Source organism: Pelmatolapia mariae, linkage group LG8 (genome assembly GCF_036321145.2).
Source record: "Pelmatolapia mariae isolate MD_Pm_ZW linkage group LG8, Pm_UMD_F_2, whole genome shotgun sequence".
Taxonomy (NCBI): domain Eukaryota; kingdom Metazoa; phylum Chordata; class Actinopteri; order Cichliformes; family Cichlidae; genus Pelmatolapia; species Pelmatolapia mariae.
The window spans coordinates 12,711,241-12,732,236 of NC_086234.1; the positions used below are offsets into that span (position 1 = coordinate 12,711,241).

Genomic DNA, 20,996 nt, shown 5'->3' on the forward strand with positions numbered 1-20,996 from the left:
CCACTGAAGCCTGCGCCACTTTATTCATTAAAGCAGAAAAGTGCGGTGTCAGAGAAATGCATTAGATGAAATGTTTCATTAATCTGTCTGCCTTGTGAAAAAGAAATAAACGTTCACATAACTGTGCCATTATTCCAAACAGTTCTGGAAAGAAAACAAAAGTGATGCACCGTCCATCACTAATACTCACTTTGAGTACAGACACTTTGTTCCTCCTCAAAAAATTTGTATTGTATATAATGTGCTGTATATGAAAAGCATTATTTCAATGATATCAAGCTCTTCTTCTTTTGGCTGCTCCTTTAAGGGGTCGCCTCCATCTTACTCTACCTGTTGCATCCTCTGCTGTGACACCAAACCTCTGCATGTCATCCTTCACTACATCCATGAGTCTCTGTAGTCTTCCTCTTTTCCTCCTGCCTGGCATCTTCACATTCACCATCCTTTGTCTAATATATCCAGTATCCCCTCCTCTGCACATGTCCAAATGTCTCAGCCTCGCCTCTCTAACTTTGTCTCCAAACCGCATAACCTGAGCTGTCCCTCTGATGTACTCGTTTCTCTGATATACTCATTTCTAATCCTGTGACAAGCGAGGAGGCAGGGTTAATCTTCTAAACCAAAATTCATGATACTTGAGTAGAGGTGAGTATGAAATGAGACAGGAATTCAAGACAAAAATTAAATTTGTCCTGGTGGAGAACAGAGCTCTCTGAGTGATTTTCTTGTTTTCCTTTTTCTATTTCTTTCCTTTTTTCTATATATGCTTTTTTCAAATAAAAAAAGTTAGAAATAAGTATTTCCTTAAAATCTGAAAAATTGCAGGAGATCAGGAGACAAAGTTAAGCTTTCTTGCAAAGATTGGCCAGGAAATTCAGTATTCCCAAAATGTAAACGGATAAAATTTGTAATCATCTGTGAAACTTTACACTTCCAGTTTATAAAGCAAGCTGCATTAGCCTCGTGGTTAAATCAAGAGAAGGTCACTGAGCTGCATAGGGACATTTTTTTCCTCAGACTTGTTGGCTCAGTTGCGAAGCCATTTTTACAGGCTGAGGGTTATTCTCCATAACAATGTGCCGTTTTTATGCAAAGAATTTTTCCTTTCATATACAGTTTATGGGAACACTCTGTGTAGATGTTTTAGTTGTTTTTATAGACAAATGACATGTTTAGACTTGGCCAATAAACGAGGCTCACGCTCTTAACGTTTAGTCAGACTGCCGTTAGCTTTGATGATAGCTTGCATTTGCTGTGTCACATTTATTTATGTGCGGAGCTGCATTAACTTTTTTGCCAAGATGTCATATTGATGATGGGAGAGTCAGACTGTTACGTAAAGCATTAAACTGCACATCGCAGCGGTTCACAATGGGATTAAGGTCTGGACTCTGTGGTGGCCAATCCATGTGTGAAAATGGTGTCTCATACTCCCTGGAGCGCTCTTTGACAATTTGAGCCCAAAAAATCCTGGCATTGTCATCTTGTAATATGCCTGTGCCATCAGAGAAGCAAAAGGCATTGATGGGAAATCTCATCATTTAGTATGTTCAGATAGACAGCTGACCTCAGTTTTGAGCACATAACATTGCTGAACATAGAGCTGACTGATTGAAGCAACCTCAGCTCATAACACTGCCTCCACACGCTCGTAGGGTAGGCATTAGGCATGTGCGCATCACTTTATCTGGCTCTCTTTTTACCCTGATACGCCCATCACTCTGGAACATAGTAAATTTGGACCACACGACTTCTTTTTCATTGCTATGAATCCAATTTTTATGCTTACAATCAAGTTGAAGTGTTTCTTTTAATCCAGTTAGGCTCACTGATAAATGGTTTTCTTAAGGCTACACCGCTGTTTAGTCCACATTGCTTGTGAGATGACGGCTCACCACTATCCTTCCAGTATGTCTGCGAAGGTTCTCAGTCATCCAGGTCATCGAAATCTAAGGAGCTTGGAAAAGAAAAGCGTCTGGACTTCTTTAAGTTTCCTTGAAGACGTTTCACCTCTCATCCAAGAGGCTTTTTCAGTTCTAAGAGCAATTGGTGGAGAGTCCCAGATTTTAAGCCCTATGGGGGTGTCCCCAAGAGGATCATGGACCCCCTATTGAGCCTCTACCTAATCACACAAGCCAAGGAACGGGTGTGGGTCATAATCAGCCAAGGTTTCAGGTAAACTCATTGAGCCCACTATCCTTCCAGGTTTTAATAATTAGCATATTGGAGAGTTCTAACCGAATTTTTAGCTTCAGAAGTCTCTTTAGCTGTTTTCTTTGCTTGATGCCGGCCAATAGTTCGACTCTTCTAAAAGGGAAGCCATTGGGTGACAGTGGGTTGTGTCTTCCAACATGGAATCATGCAGTGATTATCCAATGCAAAGTTCTTATCTCTTTGATTAGTTAAATCCAGGTAGTAACTTTTTTAGCCAGTAAGCATATGTTTCACATATTTACATACACTTACACTTAGATATACTTAAACATGACTGTTGCTAACTGGGAAGCTAGGATGCTGTTTTACAATATTAATAAGCTACTTGTACTATCAGTTGTTGTGGCGTGGAGGTAAAGTATCTGAAGACAAGTAAACTGTGTGGCAGACTAAAGTAATAGTTCCTTTAAATAACTACAATTTCTATAAATAATAATTCTTATTTTGCGCCACATTAAACTTTAGACTGTGATGTGACACATTGTGTTTCATACATCCTAGAGACTCATAGCTATTGTGACCCTTGGTAACCCTTAGTGCTTACAGCTTGCGTCCAATCAAAGTCAGCCTTTAACTCTGACGAAACCAATAAAATCTATACCTATGCCAGATTTTTCATTTAAACTAATAAATCACAGGTTGCAGTCAGGGATACCTGGACGTTTTAGCATTTCCTAGCCAAACAATTTAGACTACACCACATTTTTTCAGTTTACTGCCATGGCCTTAAGCAACAAAGCTATGGAGATCTAACACTTTACTGTAACACTAATTGAAGAGGCTGCTGACTGACAAGTGAAACAGCTTTTTCTTTTCCCTTTTAGTCCCTTACCCAAGTCTTATCCACTCACCGTGATCTCCTTAAGGCGATTCAGAAGTGAGATTCGACTTAAATTCCCCTAAAGTCTCTGTTTCGAGACCAATCTGATAAGATTTTTTTTAAATAAATGATGTAACCTTGGAAAGTGTTGGAAGCTTGGCTTACAATGTAAGACCCTGCTGCAGAAGTGCCTCTGTAAGAAACTGTCCACAGATAAAGCAGAATGAGACTCTGTATCTGTATGAAAACAGCTGATACCTGTTGGCTGACATTTCTAAACTGGAGTTTCACAGAATTGGTTGCTGGCTGCATTAGCTGCTAAGTGAAGTGGGCATGTTGTTGTGGCGTTATCAGGTTAGCTGCAGGGCTCTGGACAGGCTGCAGGAAGTCTAACATGGGCTGACGGTGGTTTAATGGCTGTGTACATGATTGAATTTCTTTGTTGAGCAAAGTATTCAGTTACGATACGAAGGATGATTGAAATGTGTGGTCTGAATATAGGCAGAAATTATGTAAACTGTACACGTTAACACAATTAATACACTGCAGATGTTTGAAGTATCAGTACTTGACTTTTGGCTTTTTTTTATGACTTAACTTGCTTGAGATTTATTTCTAGGGGCACTTGTGCTACTTATTTCTCCCTTTTCCTCAGTATCTCACAGTTACGTGGGCCCGATGACACCTCCTATACCAGGAACTATCACATAGGCTGTTTTCACTTCTTTAGTAGGTGTTCATAACAGAAAACAGTGATTTACTAATGAATTGCCATTTAAAATAAAAAAAACGTATATTAAATGTTTATAGTGACTGTTTTTACAAAAATAAATGCTTTGTTACTTTGATGACAGCCACAGATTTCAATGTGAAGGACAGGGCCGGTTGCATCATCTCCTGCAAGAATTGCCTGCGTACAGCCTACGTATATGCTGAAGACCTCCAATTTATTCTGTTAAAGGATAAGTCGGGGTAACTCACTCTTTTACATTTTCAATCAATCCAAACAAAAGACAAACAACAAAGCCTAAATGATTCTTGATTAATATCCTACCCTCTCTGCGACACTCTGACTCACGGTGACTGAATTCTAAGGATGTAAATCTTTAACGAGCATAATAAAGCGCAAGTTTTTAAAAAGGCCTCAGTAATTGCAGCTGGGGTTTTTTCCCCAGGCAACATTACTCAAATTGAATTTACAGAATGGCTGTTTGGGACTATTTCCAGTCGTTGATTAATATACATCCGTGCTCCACTGAGTATTTATGGCAGCAGTGCAGTGGTGATCATAACGGGAGTGGGGTGGCGGGGTGTGCACCTACTTGTCGTGGGCCTTGTTTTCTGTGTTACTGGACCACCAGTGAAGCTTGACGTCAGGAAGGTACACAGCATACTTGTTAATGGAATGAGCTCATTGTTAGTTTTGGTCTTTACTCGGGATTTGTGGCCAATTTAAAAAATGTCAGTGGATTTTATCCCCTGAAGAGACATGCCTCATCAGTACGCTGAGCAGGGACATTGTGGTTTATTTTTAGTCAAATGCTTGAGTCATAAGGTGTGATTAAAAACTCGTATAAAAAAAGGCCCTTAATGATGTAGTCATTTGTTGATTTGAGAAGTGTGTAACTCTAAGCTGATGCATGTAAGGTAAAAATGTCGTCCCCATTTGGTACATGCACATCTTCGGAAGGTATCAGAGGGGGGGTTTAGGTTTGGCAAGTTAGCCCTTTACTTTTTAAAATAAGGAGATTTGGCATCTTCCCTCTTATCAAACCCGACATTCCAAACAGACAAACTGTGTAACCCATTCATGCATTCATTTCAGCAGTGCTGCACTGGCCTCCGTCTTTAAAAAGATTTATAGTGGAGTGGAATTACAATGCATGTTGCATAGCAGGAGTTCTTTGAGGCTAGCTCCCCATCATCCAGAATGAGAGCCCATTCAGTTTCTGGAGAGTGCAGTACACTAAGATCCTGGGCATAAAAAAATCGCAATAAGTGCTGCATTAGTGTACAAATGACACACGTTAATGGAAACTGCAAGAACAATGAATAGTTAACTCTCCCCAACTCCTGCACATGCGCGGCATCAGCAAATTGTATTTGATGAGAACAGCTGAAGGGAATGGGCCTCAGAGAGTGCGATGTGTGACACCATTAAGGTGGAAGAGGAGTAGGATGTCATGAGGTAAAGAGTCTGAGCTGTGTTGGCCTCAGGGCTGTGGGGTGTTTCATCAGGGAGCATGGCTAACCTCTGCATCCTGTCTCGATTTCCTGCTCTGTGAATCATGCCAGTCCCAGCAGACAAACAGACAGATGGACAGGCAGGCAGAAAGACAGGCAGGCAGGCAGGCAGCCCACTCAGTGAAGCAGAAACACCAGGAGCTCAGTGGCTGCCATGGATACACTCCTGGAGTCTCTTTACTGCTGTCTGTGTATGTTTACTGTATGCATGTGTACAAGCATGTGCTTAGCTTTGTTCTGAAGGCCTTGCACCTTGTCCCTAGATTAGAAACGATGTATTTAACTTTTTGTTGACCAAATTCTGTTAATAAATTTCAGGGCTCTGCAGGTGGTAAGAGTTAATGTTAACGTAATATCTAATGTTATCCTATTAATAATCAGTGTATATTGTGAAAACTTGCCAACACAACACATCATCCATTGGTGTGTTTGGTTTCCATAGAGGTTTCTTCCTGTTAAAAGGGATTTTTCCTTCCTACTGTTGCCAAGTGCTTGCTCATATGGGGTCATCTGATTGTTGGGGTTTTCTCTGTGCTTTTGTATTATTTATATATTTTACAGATTTTACAGTTAATCTAATTAATGACAGCAGCTAGAAATTGTATATCAAAGTTGGTTGTAGCCTCCTGGTATTTTAAAGCCCAGCAGGATGTGACCCCTCTAGTTGCAAAAAGATCTTTTGATTTTACAAGTGTAAGAAAAATAACTCTGCTTCTCACCTGATTTACTGGCTCTGTAAATCTAATCACTGGATTCTTTCTTCTCAACTTAAACAGCATAAGTTAATATGCAAATTATCGTCACAATTTTTGTAAAATAAACAGCAGGGTATGCTTAAATGTGTGGCTACCTTATGAGCACGCAGTGTCCTTGGTTTTCCATTGACATATGTGTTTTCTTTTCCTGATTGACATCCAAAAGAGTCCAAAACTACACTTGTTATAAGTCAGAGCATTGACCTACAGGGCTCAAGGGCTCAATTACTGTATTGCAGCAATTGATAACCAATACTGGGGTTTGTTTTTGTCTTTTTTTTTCTTCAGGAGGTCCATCGGATCACCACGGGCGATGGTATTAAACGCACAGACAAGGATGATGCAGCGGCCAGCGAGGTGGGCTGGATGACCTCGGTCAAAGATTGGGCCGGAGTCATGATATCTGCTCAGACGCTGACAGGAAGAGTCCTGGTAAGCTCATTCTCAGCCATCATCCTTTGTTCAGTTTTTGATTGACATCTTCAGCTACTTAGACTTACATGTAGCAGGCCGCTGGTTAAGATGTCGGTGAGATGAAGCGTGACAGCCCATCATAATCATTCCCAAACTTACTGATGACAGCAATTCACTTGGTTGAACTCCCTTGTAGTATTTTTGTCTTGTGAAAAACATTTGTTGTTATAGGACAAGCCAGAGGAGCCTGCGTCAGACCAGGCACAAACTGGGCATGTGGGAATATTCCTTGCTTTTTATTTTTGCTTGTCAAACCCATAAACGTATCATTGGGAAGTGTATCTACTGGTAGGTTTTCTCTCAGACAGTGAGGCTTACACATCCAAACAAAGCCTGGGCAACAAAGCAGAGAGATTTAAGGCATGTATTAAGGTCATACACCCCATAATAACCTCGGACAGCAGAGAAAAACAGATGCCAAAGAAAGGAAGGAGGGAGGGACATGTGCAATTTTACAATTGCATTTGGTCATGCAATGGTGCCTGGTGTGTCTGCTCACAGGTTTAGATGGAGAACACATCCCTTAAACACCTGTTATCATCTTGTGTACTGTACTATGTTGCCACACGATATTCAATCAGGGATATTTTTGCTGTGGTGTTTTTTAGATTTTTATTCTTATTATTTCTCAACACTGTATAATGATTTGGCTGTAAATGTTCAGGATTTAAAGTACTGCGACTGTGGAGTGATGAAATGAGATGATATGAGTGGGATCACTGTGCCAGAGCTTGACGCAGTGCTTCGGGCTTGATCCCACTTTCAACTACCCCCTTAAATGCGGTGCAGCATCTCCAGTTGGCTCGACGTGTGGAGGTTGTTAATCTTGAATGCCGGGCGAGCTGTACACTAAACTGTTATGATGGGATGCGGAATATTAATGATCCACCTAGTTCATATTTGTGGGCTAAAACTAAACTGCTGATCATGTTGGAAGGCTAAGAAGATGGAATACATCTTTATTTGGACACTTATCTGAAGTTGTTCACTTATTCACAAATATTTCAGTTGATTCAGAACACTTTGTCAAGTCTTTTTGTTGTAAAGTGTGCTTCAAATGTGTCATGCTTACAAGAAAATGTTCCTTTAAATCTAAATAAAAATATTGACCCTGGATTTTAGTGGTTGTACACACCCATCAAGTGGCAACATCTGGAAAAAAATGCCAAATCAGAAGAACCCAAGAAGAGCTACTTAGAATTGAGACTTGAGGCTGGATCCACAAGCTAGTCATTCCTATAGACTGCCATGTTTAAATATACGGCTACAGCCTTGAAATTACCTCCCTCCCTTTTACAAATCACCTGTTTATAATTGTTTAAGACATAAATGTCTGCAATATTAGTGGTGTCAAAATGGGACTTCACGAACAAGTGGATGATGTCACGGTGGCTTTATCCTTTTTTACATACAGTCTGTGTGAATGTGTGACAGGTGATAAAATCAAGTTTTTTTGCTCCCAGCTTGAGCAACAAGGGGCACATTTTGTTCATCTTCCGTCAAATGTTATGAAACTCAAATTGTCCCCACAGTGGACTGAGTGCAGAGACTAGTGGTGGTGTATGTTGACAGCAACATTTTGCTAACAACATCTCCCCGTTCTCTGTTTCCTTGTTTTTCACTTTAAAACACCAACGCTTCCCTCTGCTTGCTTCTTTGTGTGTGTGTGTGTGTGTGTGTGTGTGTGTGTGTGTGTGTGTGTGTGTGTGTGTGCGTGTGCGTGCACAGCTCAAGTGCTCTGTCTCAATGATGGCTTGACACAACTGTTTAGCAAGTGCTCGTCTGTAACCATGGCAACTGCAGCTTACCTAAACAGGGCAGATGTGTGTTTTCTATTTCAGCCTTTTCAGGGAGCGCATTAAAGCCTATTTCCAGGCCATCTGAGAGCAGTTTTACTGGGAAGTAAGAGCAAGGAATAGCTTAAATAAAAGTGAGTGCTTCTGTGTATTTATTTGTTGTATAAAGATCCTATATTTACATGTATCTTGAGCTGCTATTTCCAGCTGTTTTCTATTTGCAGTCTTGTTTAATAAAAGCCAGCAAAGAGTAAATCTGCCAATTTTAAACTTGAACCTCTCCTAAAAAAAAAAAAAATCAATTAGTGGTTGTGCATATGAATCCAAATGAACAATCCAGTGTGCTGTTTCTAATTAATTTTAGTAATTAAACCTGACTACATTATTAAGTGTAAATGTGGCTGAAGTTGAAGTGGATAAATTGAGACAGTTGAGGCATGGATTATGCAAAAAAGAAGGCTCAGCTGCAGGATGCCTGCAGCGTTTTGCAATTTTAATTTAACTTTCTGAATCTCAGTTTAGCAGATTGATACCTGCTGCTTGAAGATTCAGTTGCTCGTGCTGTATAGCGCTACAAAGCCTTTTTACAAAAGGTACAGAAGAAGAACTAAAAGACAAATAAACAATCAAAAAACTAAAAACATGGACACGATAATACACAAATATGCGGACCACAAGTTAAAAGTTAAAAGACCAAAAAATTGATTGCTGAATTATATTTGATAAGCCCAAGGCCAAAAATAAACACATAAATCATACATTTCAATCGAGGGCTTCTGTTCAATTAGATCTACAGTACAAACACAGAGTATGTCAGAGCACAAAGGTTACAAAGCTGGTTAATGTTTAAAGTACATGACAAGACATTTGGTTTTCTGAGTGACTGAGTTTGATGGTTGTGGCTTTTTTTCCTCACTTCCTATAATCGGACATTTCAACTAAGGGGCCTTGACATCTGTAGCATGACACATTTTAGGTAAATGTAACACATTACACAGAGGAGACGTGATCACTGTAGACTTAGCTGAATGCTTACCTCTGACTGTGACTGTTGAGTGACAGACAGGTGCAAGCTGCCCTGCGGAAGCTGAGGAAGCCCAGTGTTCATTTGCCCAACCGGCCTCAGCAGATTGTAAAAGATCAAACCTTGCCTTTAGAGCTGTTTGATTAGCAAAGAGGACACTTCCTGGTGACCTTTTAGTCTGTAAAGTTTTATCTGCAGGAGATCTAGTCTCTGATCTTTAAGCGCTCAAATAAAACGAGGAAAGGCGAACTCTCATGTTTAGTTTTCAAAATTCAGGTCAGCAACATACTGTATGTAAAGACATGGGTTTCTTCTAGATTGGGGCCACAGAAGGATCCCATCTGTCAGTTTATTTATTATTGCATTTTCCCTCCCCATATCCATTTTTGCATCACACAAGACCACCCTCCCTATTCATGACAAATGTCATCACGTTGCTGTTTGCAAACATCAAAACAAACGCACCTCGGGGCCTGAACAGTTGGCTGCAGTTTATACTTATACCAAAGAAAAACCCAAAAAGAATAAAGCAGAAGGTTATGGATGTATTTCTTATTTGTATTTCCCTTGAGACTTCAATTTTCAAGAAAGTTCAGATAGAAAGTATGTGGCACAGCCAGGCCAAAGTTTGTGTATTCTGAAGGAAAATCTGATTTCTCTTAAATGACGGGACCCTGCTGAGTGACATTTAGCCCATGTGTGTTTGCCTCTAGAAGTCCACAGGGGGGGCTTGGATGTCACAAAGCTATTATCCTGGCCAGAGAAAGGTTTTCTATTATTGGACGCCCAAAAATGACCTCCGGTGCTTTTAAGTTTTCAATCTTTGCCCTTTAACCCCAGTCAGAGGTTGAACAGAGTCGAAGGCATTAAAGTTAGACTTGAATGAATTCTCTGACTATAAAGTGCTGCAGGTAAACACCAGCTGTTTTTGCTTATTTATAACTCTTTTTGGAAAAGCTTCTTACATACAGTAGCTACAAGTCTCTGTTTGGCCATATGTTTTGATGCATGCTCAATCATCCAGGTAAGTAAATCTCCAAAAGTTGATTCTGTTCATCTGGACGTAGCGTTTTGTGGGAGAAACGTTTCGTCACTCATCCAAGTGACTTCTTCAGTCTCAGCTGACTGCAGGTTTCCCCAATCTTATAAACAGTACATTTGCATAATGACTGAAACCAGCCCACTGAAGGAACAATGGGCTGGGAGGTCAGTTCCTTAATCTTAATTATGCAAATTCTCATGACCAATGATCAACAACCACTGACCAAGACCCACTGATCAAAGCCCACTGATCAATGGCCATGAGTACCATTCACAGAGAGTTGGCGAATGGCTGCAATCACAGCATTGTCATAATCACTACAGGATCCCATATGTGTCAGGAGTATCGGAACAGTTGAGACGCATTTTTTCTAAACACCGGGCCTCTGTGGCTTTTAAACCCCAAAACACGCTGCGCCAAAATTGGTCCACCCCAAGGATCGGGTCCCCCGACACAAACAGAGTAACATAGTGTACGCTGTTAAGTGCCAGGAGGATTGCCAGGATTTATACATCGGGGAAACCAAACAACCTCTGGCGAAGCGGATGGCACAACACAGAAGAGCTACCTCGTCAGGCCAGGACTCTGCAGTCTATTTACACCTACAGGCCAGTGGACACTCTTTCAAGGATGAGGATGTACACATCTTGGACAGGGAGGAACGCTGGTTTGAGCGCGGAGTCAAGGAGGCCATTTACGTGAAAAGGGAAAGACCATCTCTGAATCGAGGAGGGGGCCTAAGGGTACATCTTTCGCCATCTTACAATGCTGTGATTGCAGCCATTCCCCAACTCTCTGTGAATGGTACTCATGGCCATTGATCAGTGGTCTTTGATCAGTGGGTCTTGGTCAGTGGTTGTTGATCATTGGTCATGAGAATTTGCATAATTAAGATTAAGGAACTGACCTCCCAGCCCATTGTTCCTTCAGTGGGCTGGTTTCAGTCATTATGCAAATGTACAGTTTATAAGATTGGGGAAACCTGCAGTCAGCTGAGACTGAAGAAGTCACTTGGATGAGTGACGAAACGTTTCTCCCACAAAACGCTACGTCCAGATGAACAGAATCAACTTTTGGAGACATTCCATATGTTGTTACAGTCTCAATAAGCTGAGCTGCCAAGACATACCAACATTTGGCACGTGAGTACTACTAAACTTCTTGCAGGTTTAAAAAAACCCAAAACACACACACAAACCACACCCATGCATTTTAAAACTGTTTAAACAGGCATTATTGGAAATCTTGTTTGAGTTTAGCATATTTTTTGTTTTCGTGAGCATGCCTGTGCTCTGTTGACAAAGGGTGGAGCTTGGTGAGCTAAGAGGTGAGTGGGATGTGGGGAGACAGATAGGGGTAGTAGCTATCATCAAGTGTGCTGGCATAGACTGTACAGTATGTAAAAGATTTCCATGGCTAAAAAGGGAAGCCAGTGTGAAAACTTATTTCTGTCAGCCAGCAGGGGGCAACCCCTTCGCAAAAGACATCTGGTTAAAATACTTTTCTAATGATGTAATGGACTCAATCACTAGTTTCAGGTTTTATTCAATACAACATATTCATTTTGTAAATTACTGCTCCCATTAGTGTCAGTTACTGTCCACATTACTAATAAACCGAAGTATGGCTTTTGGTATGATTGGCAAGTAGCTAGCATATGTATGCGCAGTATCACTGGGTTCCTCAGTCAGCTCCACTCCTCTCGGATACCTAAGTTGTGGCTGGCAAGCAGAAGTGTATGATGGCCAATTTTTCCCATCTTAAACCTCTACAGGTTAAACCGTGAGTAAAAGGTGCTAGCTGCAGCTAGGTCACTTCTAATTTTAACATCACCAGCTGTCAGACAAAAAGTTCTCACAATTTGGAGTCGTCCAGGTTTTCTGGGGTCAGTGTGTGTGTGGAGGAAGTCATATTGGGTGACAGGGTGAAAGAGTTATTTTCTGGCTCGACCGCTAGATTTGATATCGCAACCGCAAGGGGAGAAAGCAGCACCGAACGAAATTATAGGTGGGCCAGAAGGGCATTTTCATCAGGCGGACACTTACCTCCTCCTCCTCTGAGAGGGTCGTGAGCTGCAGCAATTGAGCCACTACATGGAAAAGCTTTTTGTCTGATGAGAGTTAAAAAGGGGAAAGAGAGAGAGAGAAAGACTAAACACTTTCGTGTGGACTTGCTCTTTTCTCTCATTGCCGATTATGGTGCCGCTCCAGCAGAAATATTCAGAGTGCCTTTCAGAAGTCATGGGCGCGCTTATCATTTACATGACTGAGAATTCATTGTTAGTGCTGATTTATTGTTACACATTTTCCATGGCTCAGCATGGAAGGAGTCAGCATTCACTCTTCGTGCCCTTTTCTTGACATTCCCAGTTGACTCTCGGCTTCAGGTTAGGATGTTGGTGTTGTTGTATGTAACAGATATTCTTTCAACACGCCCATGGCCTTGTAGCAAAGACAGGACGCTGTTTGCCACCTGTGGACTCTGGTGCCAACGGGATCATGTGTGACTTTCACCGCACCCAGTACAACAGAGTGAACAACGTGGCAGCGTCACTCGGCTCTCTGCCCGTCTCTAAGCCTGCCGCTATTTTCGGGTGACAGCAGCTGCCAGGCCTGTTTTGTCAGGCCCCTACAGAAGGAAACAATGCCGTGTGAGACTGAAGTTATTTTGTTTCATTCCTAGTTAAAACCAAGAACATCTTGGTAAGTCATTATTGTATATAAGTGAAGTAAAACTAACACGCCACACTATGCACTAGTACCATCTTGATTCGAGTAAAATCTTTTTTTTTAAAGAATTTCCTAGAAATTATGGACTAAACTCTTGCACACACAAACATAATTGGGTACACCTTGCTATCCTTTTATGGACCTTTTATCGCCTTCAGAACTGCTTCTATTATTTGTGGCATACATTCAACAAGCTGCTGGAAACATTCCTTAGAGATCTTGGTCCATATTGACATGATAGCATCACACAGATGCTGCAGATTTGTTGGCTGCACATCCATGATGTGACTCTCCTGTTCCACCACATCCCAAAGATGCTCTGTTTGATTGAGATCTGGCGACTGTGGAGGTCATTTAGTATATAAAGTTGTTCTCAAGAATACAGTTTGATATTATTTGATGTTTGTAATATGGTACATTATCCTGCTTTAAGTAGACATGAGAAGATGGATACACTGTGGTCATAAAGGGTCAACAACAATACTATGGTAGACTTTGCCTAAGGATCTCAAAGTGTGCTAATGAAATATCCCCTACGCCATTACACCACAACAGCTTGCCTGAACCTTTGATACAAGGCAGGTGGGATCCATACTTTCATGTTCGCACCAGATTCTGATTCGAAGGGACCAGCAGAATTCAACACTCACCAGACCAGGCAATGTTTTTCCAGTCTTCTGTTATGCCGGTTGGGTTACCCTCTGCAAATTATATCCTCAGTTTCCTGTTTCTAGCTCTCAGGTGTATTCTGCTGCTGTAGTCTATCTCATGTTTTGCATTCAGAGATACTCTTCCACATAGGTTGGTTTGATTTACTGTTGCTTTCCTATCAGGTCGAAGCAGTCTTGCCATTTTCCTCTGACCTCTGACATCAATAAGCCATCTTTACAAAGACCCACTGCCTACTTGATATTTTCTGTTATTATTTTGTTGTTTCTTTCTGGCCATTCTCTGCTCGGAAATAGTCAGACCAGCCAGTCTGAAACCAACAATCATGCCACATTCAAAGTCCTGTAAATCACCTTTTTTCTATGTTCTCATTATTGTTTTGAACATCAGCAGGTCATCTTGACCATGTCTACATTCTTAAATGCATTAAATTACTTCCATGTGTTCTCACATAGCAGAAATCAAACCCTGTCATTGCTGATATTTTTGGACTGCTTCAGATTAAAACAAACACAAAAAAAGCAGGGAATCTTTGGTGTTATGTATTCGAACACTGACTATGGAATATTAGCTACATTTATACAGGTTACGGATTTGCTCTGGGTGGTGTTTTGAGTGTCTGTGTAGATAATAATGTCATTAATATTTGCCTTCAGTGCAGCACACAGACAGATCTGAGTGGTCCTTAGACATGCTTAGTTGAGGTCATCTTGACCTGTGGCCATCTGTGCTTGCAGAGTCTACAGATTGAGAATTGCTTGATCCTTAACCCTCTGCGATCGTGAGGCCAAATTCTTGCAGCAATCACACCATTAGTTTTGGGCACCAGCAAGTATCAGGTGTGATAATTACCATTCCTCCAGGGTGGGGGGGTGGGGGTGGCGCAAGCGTTTCTAATTTGGAACCTGTCTATGTTTGGGTACCACATTTTCAGCAGGCTCTCATTAGGCACAAACAATCAGTCAAGTATAATGAGTTTAGTGAAGTGGCATGGTATTTAAAATAGTCGAGAAGGGTTCTATGATAACATTCTTCCCCCAATCCCCAGAATCCATTCAGCGAGCGGTTTCATGATGATAAATTCTCAATTTGGCCGGCAGATTCCATTAAAAATCATTAGCTACACAATGACTAAGCAGCTGCTTGTTGAGCTCACTACGTCTCCATCACTAATCACAGTCCTCTCTTTCCTGTCTCTGGAAAGCCAGGTGTAAAAGAGGCATGAAACTCTTGATTGATACTTCAAGTAGTTTTTCCCTTGGCGAGTTCAGTTTAATTTACTACCGTGGTCACTTAAAGAAAATGAGTTACTTACTGATCATACAACATGTTGTAACTTTAAATGTTCACTTTAAGATCAGGTCCTTCAACCTTTAAAACACAGGACTGCTGCAGTTATTGTATGCCCAGCTTCCCGGCTACAGCACAGGCCATGATTTACATTTTAACACGTGAGAGGAATTTCCATTTCCATTGTTAGCACGGGGCAAAGTTTCTCAGTAAGGACCCCTCCTCTCTGAAGTGCTGCCTGAGAGTTGAGTCATCACCTATGCTCAGCAGCAAGATTTTTTTCTCTTACACCCACAGCAGCAAAGACGATTTGGTTTTGCTATTTTTTTTTCTTCGTTGTCATCTTCTCACAATTTTAAATGTTCTAAAGCGACAAACTAATATTTCAGCTGAGACAGACAGCAAGAAGCTGGGAGGGGGTGAGATACATCCATCCACGCCTACTCTAAGCTCTTTACGCCTCACTGTGAGAGTGGTTGGGCTGCTTCCAGGTTGGCTTAAATCATGGCTAAGCCACTGTGGGATTTGGGGTTCCACGCTGCATGTTATGATTGTCGGTATTTAATATCTGAATAATGGTGCAAAAATCTCTTATTCATTACAGGACAGAACATGCCGTTTCTGTGTAACAAGAGCAGATCAATTTTTTGTCACATCAAAGAATCATAAAATGCAAAATAAGTGCAAATAGATGAGCAGGATGGCAGAGGGAGATGTTCCCAAGTGGCTTGACCCAAAATGCTCAAGGATAGAAGCATTGTTTTCACAGCTCAGAAAGGACATTGTCAGTGCGCTCAGATCAGATGCACTCCCTATATACAGGGACCAGTGTCAGGCAAACAGAGGATCAGGTTTCATGCCGCTGGTAGTTACAGGGCAATGTATACAACACGAAACACAAACTGAGCACTTGTGTGTAGCTGCCAAGGGTTTAGGAGAAGATCCAGTTTCTATGTGCTTTAACCTCCATGATTATTTTAACATCTGTGCAATACGGCAGTGGGTAGAAGCCAAAAAACTGAGCTACTGCCTTATAGCTTCAAGGATACTATGACCTATATTCTGTAACATGTGATCTTTAATCTCTGCTGGGAAACGCATGCCACTTCTAAAACTACTATTTTTGCTGTTTTTACTGTAGTCTTGCCAACATCACCAATCCTGCAAACATAATGCAGATTATTGTCTGTTTACAGATTTAGAAACAAAGTGCTTCATGAGATGGAATAAAAATGAAACTGTGTTGAGGAAACAGCAAACAATATATTTAATTAATTAAAATTAAATTGTGATGATTAAACTAAAAAGTAAAAAAAATAAATGCAATAGTAGGAGATGAGGAATAATCAGTAACCCCCAGGGCTGGAAGATTTGGCCCAAAACTGAACTTCCTCCAAAAGCTTCTTAAGATAAACTCCAGTCAGGCCCCTAGAGGCTGCTTTGTTAAACGTTCCAATTTTAGAGTAAAAATGTTTGTTTTGAGAATGAATTAAAAAATGTACAAATTTACCAACAACTGTGCGGTGGATGGATTTTTATATAATTCACTCATTTAATTGTATTTCGGGCTAAACTTACAGATTAGTTAAATTATAAGTACAGCCTGAATGATACATGACTTTTAAGACCGATACTGATATCGGGTGTTTTTAAAAATCCGATATTCTGATCTATCAGTCGATATTTTTGTTTCACGTGAAACACAAACAGATTACTTTGCGATTTATTTACTCAGATGTGGTCTGCCGGACTCCGGTCATAGCTGGTTGTGTTTTGTGATCTTCAAAGCAAGTTTGTTGATGACAGTGAAGTTGCAGAAGGCCCTCTGGTGGACAAACAATACAACCTCAACACTTGCAGCATCACTGAAGCGTGTTTATCCGCTATTAATTTTCACAAATGCAGATACCGATATATAAGCAAATAGCTGATTTCGGCTCACACATAATAAATATGAGCTTGCTAAAATTATGTGATAACTTTACGTTCTGTAGTCTCTCATAATTTCTTGCTCCAAAAAACACAAACATGACAACGCCCATAATTCTAACTTCAAAATGACAGTGCAGAAACTAATGTCACAGTGTCCATGTTTAGATACAGTCTGTGGTGTATATATTTTAATCATTAAAAAAAATAACACACCACCTATTTATAATAAAATTACTTATTAAATGTAATAATGGCTCTTCTCCCTCTTTTCCTTCAATAACTGCTAAACGTTGCTTCTGTTTTTTTAATTAATTATTGATTAGTTTAGGACATTTTACAACTTCTCTTAAATAACTGTAACTCTGTTACTGTTTCTGTTCGAGGCAAAATTCCATTTTTTTTTTCAGAAATACAAGAAGGCAAGCTTTATTATGATATTCAAAGTATAATATCCAATGTGAAGAGATTCAGAAGGTGCAAGCAAAACTGGAAAACACTAAGTTACAGCAAATGTAAAAATCTTTCTCAGTGTTACAAGAAAAACATTCACATTCAAAGCATTTAAAAATGTTTTCTGACTTTCAGTTATTTATAGTAGGTCCTAGATTATTACAGTGTTAAATTCCAGAAGAAAATCAGGATCACATTTTGTTTATTGAACTTTATGGAAATCAGATGAGCTGCAAAATTACAGCAGTGGATTGAGAAGTAGCAACATTTTCTATTTCTGAGGCAGATTTGAACGCAAAAGTGCACCTCTGACAAAAAATTGCAGACTCTTTAGTAAATATTCTCTCTTAGAAAAATGTTACTTGAATCCTGACTGAGGGATGATTTTCGAGAGAAATAAAGCACTTAAAATGCTTGGGAAAGTAACTTGGGTTGTGGCCTTCAAGTATCTTTTGTAACCTTTCATGTTGTTGGTGATTTTTTCAGTGGGAGACTGGAAAAATGTTTTATCAACACAGGTATTTCAACAATATTTGGTGCCATGAATTTTTCATTCAAAGAGAAAATGGTTACTTATCACGAATTTCACACAGTGTATGAAGAGTTTAAAGGTGATCTAAAAGATGGATTTAAAAAAAAAGATCCATTTATCCACACATTTTAAGTGCAACAGTATTTAGGCCTCCTCAGGAGAACTCTGTGATTCACTGCTTTCATGGATTACTGCACGTCTCTATACTTTCGCTGCTGCTGCTGGACATCTACATTTAGTTTTTAAAACATAACCAACACATTTCACAGCACAGCAGGCATGTTCTTGACCCATTACACCTGACTCAGGAGCCTTAAAATTTCTATTTCTTAATACACTCTAATAATACACTCACAAACCATCCATATATCCATTTTCTGCTGCTTATCTGGGCATGGGTCACAGAGGGAGCAGTCTAAGTACTCCTAACTCCTCTCACCCCAGAGACCTCCTCCAGCTTATTCGGGGGGGACACTGAGACATTCCTAAACCAGCCGAGAGATATAATCTCTCCACCGATTCCTGGGTCTGCTGCTGGACCTACTCCTGGTAGGACATGCCCAGAATACCTAACCTAGGATGTGTTCAGGAGGCATCCTAGTCAGATGGCCAAACTACCTGTCTCCTTTTGATGTGGAGGAGCAGCAGTTTTACTCCCAGTCCCTCTCGAATAACCGAGCCCCTCACCCTGTCTCTAAGGGAGAGCCCAGCTGCTCTTTGAAGGAGCAGCTCTTTTTGCTACTTGTGTCCACAACCTCACTCTTTTAGTCTGTACCCAGTTAGGGTAGGAACGTATGTTGATTGGTAAATCGACAGCTTCACTTTTATGCTCAGCTCTAATTTCGATACAACAGAGAGCTGAGCATAAAAGTGCCACTCTCCCCTCACTCGTGAACAAGACCCCGAGACACTTGAACTCCTCCACTTGGGGCAGTAACTCGTCCCTGACCAACAGTGGGCACTCCACCCTTTCCAGCTAACAACCATGGTCTCGGACTTGGAGGTGCTAATTCTCATTCCCACCGCTTCACACTTGGCTGAAAGATGAAATCCTGAGACCACTAAAGCGGAGACCTTCCACCACTTGGCTACACATAAGTATTCTAGCCATAAAAACTATGAACAAATGGCAGTCTAAGACCCACTGGAAACAAGTCCGACTTACTACCACCAATATGCTACTTCCAGATCAACAGAAACAACCAAGTCCAACCAACAATCAAGACAATATGTTTGGATACACCAGCTCTGTCCAACATCTTTCCCCGCCACCTGATCCAGCTCAGCACCTCTCTTCACTAGAGTGTCCAAAACATGCAGCCGCAGATCTGATAGTATGATTACAAAATCGATCATCCGCCTACGACCTAGGGTGTCCTGGTGCCATCTGCACTTATGAACACCCTTACGCTCGAACATGGTGTTTGTTATGGACAAACTGTGATAAGCACAAAAGCCCAATGATAGGACACCACTCGGGTTCAAATCCGGCAGGCCGTTCCTCCAAGTCCCTCCCAGCCACGTCAGCGTTGAAGTCTTCCAACAGAACAATAGAGTTCCTTGGGTGCAGCACTCTCCAGCAGCCCACCCTGAGACTCTAAGAAGGCTGACTGTCATTTGGCCTATAGGCACAAATGACAGTCAGGACCTGAAGGCGCAGGGAAGCAACGCTCTCGTCCACTGGGAAAACCCCCAATGTACAGGCAGTGAACCGAGGGGATACAAGTATACCCACCCCTGCCTGGCGCCTGTCACTGAGGGCACCTACAGAGTGGAACAGCCTCTCTGTTTGTTTTCCTGTCTCTGAAAAACAAACAGAGAATCTAAAAAGTTAAGTTCACTCACAAACCATTGAACCTGTTTTTCAGCCTCTCTGTGTTTGTTTTATTCATTTTTTGGACGTTGCATGTTTCGAAGTTCACTGAGCAGCACACAGCTGTACTGATGTGTGTTGATGCTGGGTTGTGGAGTGAAACAGGAAGTGTTAGCGACTGAAGAAACACCGCAGGCTCTTCCCCAGGCAAGCTTGAATTCTCAAGAGTATATTGCTTATTGCCGACAACAACAACAAGCATTTTCCTCTCTGGTGTTCCCTGCACAATATAGTGCTGATGTTCCTTTGATTTTCTGTTTCTACACAACACAAAAAAGATCTTAATTTATTTCTGTTCCCACAGTTGGAATTTGTTTGCAGCATGTTGCATTAAGTGAAAGTATTATTTATAATAAAACATAAATCAGTGGGTATCAAGCTGCCACATACTGTAATTTGGACAGCAGCTGGTGCGAAAGTTCACTGGTTATTTTTGACCTGCTGTTTTCAACACCAGAGTGTTTGCTAAAATGGTGTTAAGAATTATAATGCCATCATCATACACAGTCTATTACTATTTGTGTACGCATGTGCTTGTATGTGTGTGGAGAATATGACACACTATAATTGACACATGATCATAAAAAAGGCTTTTAAAATATATTTGTTTTTGACATTGTAAATGACTTCAAGTGTAAATCTAAAAATACGCGTTTCACGTCTGTGCGCTCAGATGTAACAGGTTATGACTCAGAAATGAGTACAGCTAAGACTGTAAACTGTTGTGGTTGATGGCACAGCTGCTGTGTGTGAAGCGCACACACTTCCTGTGGTTCCGGTTCATGACTTGGAAAATGTTGCATTCGTTAAATCAGTTTTTGGGACACACATATATGTATAGTTTAGTATGTTTGGGTCAGATGAAATAGTGAAGCATGTAGCAAGCATATGTTGATTCTGAGAAAACTTTTCTAATTTTCCATCCTGGCATTGTCCAGCTCCCTCTTGGGGTCTCTCGTGCTGTCATCGCCATGAGTGGCTGTTGATTTCCCTCAGCTTTGTCCCTCTGCTGTGACGTTGCAGTGCTTTGCAGCAGCTCTTTGTTTCCCAGCAGGAATGAAAACTTTTAATGAGCTACCAACGAACCAGGAACTTTGTACCAGGAACCGATGTCTTGTACCTCCCATAATTTCCAAAAACAATTTTCAAATT

The 20,996-nt window shown here is 40.9% G+C and overlaps 1 protein-coding gene across 1 annotated transcript in view; it reads left to right on the forward strand.

The window, feature by feature from the left end:
- LOC134633825 (calcium-activated potassium channel subunit alpha-1-like) overlaps positions 1-20,996 on the forward strand; it is a 100,317-nt gene that overhangs the window by 8,771 nt on the left and 70,550 nt on the right. Inside the window, 1 exon segment of the mRNA XM_065471565.1 lies at positions 6,322-6,465. Coding sequence (XP_065327637.1) covers positions 6,322-6,465 — 144 coding nt within the window.